This window comes from Sinocyclocheilus anshuiensis, unplaced genomic scaffold (assembly GCF_001515605.1).
Source record: "Sinocyclocheilus anshuiensis isolate Anshui unplaced genomic scaffold, SAMN03320099.WGS_v1.1 scaffold1373, whole genome shotgun sequence".
NCBI classification, from domain to species: Eukaryota; Metazoa; Chordata; class Actinopteri; order Cypriniformes; family Cyprinidae; genus Sinocyclocheilus; species Sinocyclocheilus anshuiensis.
In genome coordinates this window covers 177432-180990 of record NW_015548285.1, presented here as the reverse complement: position 1 = coordinate 180990, position 3559 = coordinate 177432, and the positions used below count along the sequence as shown (strand labels likewise).

General features: G+C 35.9%; 1 protein-coding gene across 1 annotated transcript in view; it reads left to right on the top strand.

Moving 5' to 3' along the window:
• Positions 1–1468: 1468 nt before the first annotated feature.
• Positions 1469–3559, top strand: part of acvr2bb (activin A receptor type 2Bb) — a 13000-nt gene continuing 10909 nt past the window's right edge. The window contains exon 1 of the mRNA XM_016443431.1: positions 1469–1939. Within this exon, the coding sequence (XP_016298917.1) occupies positions 1897–1939 (43 nt within the window). The 5' untranslated portion in view covers positions 1469–1896. The remainder of the gene's footprint in view (positions 1940–3559) is intronic.

Here is a 3559-nt window from a genome sequence, read left to right as displayed (position 1 = left end):
TGTGTCTTCGATTGGTTGTGTAGAGAAGAAACGTTTGACATGACCGAGTTTAGCGCTGACTGCTTCACTAAACATCTGAAACTGTCCTAAGTCTGTCCAGGTCATCATAAATGATGTAGTTTAGTATCAGGTCACATGTTTGTATGTATTTGAAAACAGTTAAGTCTAATATAGCACAGTTTGAACAGTACAACTGAACACAAATTGAACACAGACATGTTAATTTTATTTTTACTTAAGTGTAGTTTAGCTTTAGACATTTTATATTCAAGTCCAATGGTAAAGCAGGGTTATATATAATATAGTTGAAATAGGGCAAATAAGCACATCTGAATTATTTTATTTTATTAATTTAGACCATATTATGTAAAAAGCCAGTCATATATAACTAAAGTAGTATAATTGTTTGTTGTTCAGGTTTTTGGGATAATATTTTATAATAATAATTATTATTATAATTTTGAGTGGGATGTGCCATTACTTGTATCCAAAAGTGTGATATTAATATTCTCCAGTGCTAAATTATGTTCAATTTCCATGTATTGTTAAATAATACAATGGGGGAAATTTAGTTCAACTTTATTTCCAGACTCAAGGTCCATTAGCAAAAAACACACAATACAAGACAATACAACTATAACATAATATCTATATATATATAATATGTGATGTGTGATATATATATCATTAATGTTTGCCTACAAAACCCTGAGTCCTTAACCATCTTCAAGAAACGACTAAAAACACATCTCTTCCATCTTTATTTGACCCTCTAGCACTCTCTATTCTAATTCTACACCTTTTAGACTTGCACTGTATTCCTTTTCTTAAAAAAAAAAAAAACACTAGCTTTTCAAATGTTGACTGAGACTTGTTATAGCACTTGTATATCATTGCTCTTTTGTTGATTTTGATTGCTTCCATTGTCCTCATAAGTCGCTTTGGATAAAAGCGTCTGCTATGTAAATGTTAATATGTGACCCTGGAGCACAAAACCAGTCATAAGAAGCACGAGTATATTTGTAGCAATAGCCAACAATAAATTGTATGGGTCAAAATTATCGATTTTTCTTTTATGCCAAACATCATTAGGGTATTAAGACCATGTTCCATGCAGATTTTTTATCAGTAATATGCATTGCTACTTCATTTGGACAACTGATTTTCAAATTTCAAAAAATTGTCCCTTATGACTGGTTTTGTGGTCCAGGATCACATATAATTATAATTTAATTAATTATATAATTAAAATATTACTAGTTTACAAGTTACTACAACATTATTGTTCAAGTTTATAGGAGAATTTGTTTTTTATTTAATTGGTTTAATTAATAAAGTTATGTTACAATTAATTAGAAATTCTATTGAGTGTAATTGCATTTTATAGTAAGCTACAATTTTTATCATTATTTCTCTCGATTGCATTGCTTTCATTGGACTGATGATAAAGCAGCAGTGAGTCCACAGTGGCCCTGATGAACATCCGGGTTTCCCGCTGACACCGCTGCTGTGGCTCTCAGGAGCCATTTTGGACGCCGTTCAGCTTTTCGCATATCAATCCCTCCTTCCCCCTCCAACTGCCCCGACAGAGGGGGAGAAACACGCAGCAGGGCACACACAAGGGGGCTTCGCTTCTACTCCAAGCGCCCAAGCTCACGTTCCCACTGCTGCCGCCTGGTCAGAATGAAAAGCTGGATGTTTGCGTCATCAGGGACTTTGTTTCCGATCCGCGCGCTTCTTAGGGATACACTGTGTTGTTGTGAAGAGCTCGTGCTGTTATTGTAGCGGGTGAAGAATAGCGCGCAGGCCTTCGCGTTCATGTGTTTCATTTCATTCTTAAATGCTTTCGCGGCATAAAGGACACCATTTATCGCCAGGATCCTCGAAGGAAGGAATATGTTTGTTACCTGGCTGACTTTTGCACTCGTCTGGTGCACAGGTAAGGCGCTCATTTACAGAGATTTGGTTCATCTTCAATCAAAACGATAGTATCTAATCATAGTGTGTTTGGCTGTGTTACTTAGCCCAGTCAAAGAAGCCTATCTAGACCGCGTTCTAGTTCTCACGTGAAGCCCACGATGCTAGCTATGTAGGCAGCGCACTAGGTTTTGAGACACAGCCAGTGTTACCAAACCAATCCACTGAGCGTTGGCTTCAATGTAGCACGAATTAGTTGTTCATTCTTTTAACTCATTTTGAGATATTTCGTTATTTAGGTTTGATCCAGCTCTAGTAGGCTGTTTTAAAGTTGCTTGTGTGAGATTTCTGGTTGTTTAAAGGCACCGTGGGCACAAAGAACAAAAGTAAAACAGCTGGTGGTTTGTTGAAACAATCGATCTCCACAAAACAACTTGCGGTTTCGCCTCATGTTTTCATGTAACGGTTGGTTTCCCACATTGGTTTGTTTTCATTGCAGGTTTATAAGACATTTCCAATATAAAATACTAAGCATTTTTCATATCTTTAGGTGGGATCGTTGCCTTCTGTATTGTCAGTGCATTTAGTTCTTTATAATATGTTTGTGATAATTTGTGGACAAACATACATTTATTTTTTATTTAAAAAAAAATGTTTTGTCATGAGCTGCCATGACAGATTAAGTGTTATTGTTCAAAACAGTGGTGTACTTTGACACAAATTAAACCAAATTAGTTGTAATAAAAATAACAGCAACAACTAATATTTTATGCATCAGTTTCAGTGCCAGTGGTGTCAATTTAATAATATTAATAATAATGGGTTGAGCACTGCGTTGTATTAAAAACAAGGCAAATAAAAATTAGCTAATAATAATAACTTGTTGGACTTTGGTTGAAGTGACAAAGTTGGTTAAAATGTTTATTCAGGTGTGATAAAAGCATCAGGTCAGCTGGTGTGAAAAAGAGAAGGAAAAAAAATACTAAAAACAAAATATTAAAAGTTTGTGGAAAAAAGTTGTCCTTTTTATTTTGTGTATATATATATATATATATATATATATATTAACTTAAAAGTGTATATTAAAAAAAAAAACATTTTATATATATATTGTTGTGTATCAAGTATTAATATCAAAACTATCCTTTTATTTTCCCACTTTTGATTTAACGTTTAGTCCAGTCTGTTTGTTTGACCAGTGGACAAAGCGTTGTGCTTTGTCCAGTTATTGATGTTGATGTATTGATTTTGATCATTGTTTTAGGGCAGTGTTTGAATCGGGTGTGTTTGATTAGGGAGACACACAAAATGTGCAGTGTTGGGGGGCGCCCAGGATCAGGGTTGAGAAACACTGTTTTAGGGGAACAGTGAGGAAATCTTGTCCTGAAAGCTGATTTGTAATGGAGTCCCCTACGGGTCCCTGTGAGGAGGAAACCCCCTCAAAACAAAAGAGTCTGATACACTCTCCACATCAGTGTGTGTGTGTGTGTCAGCTGCGGGGTGGTGATGGGGTGAAGAAAGGTAAAATCTGGGCGCTTCGGCGTGAAAGCGCACCAAAGGGGTTCTTAGAAATACACTTATTCTGTGTGTGTGTGTGTGTGTGTGTGTGTGTGTGTGTGTGTGTGTGTGTGTGTGTGTGTGT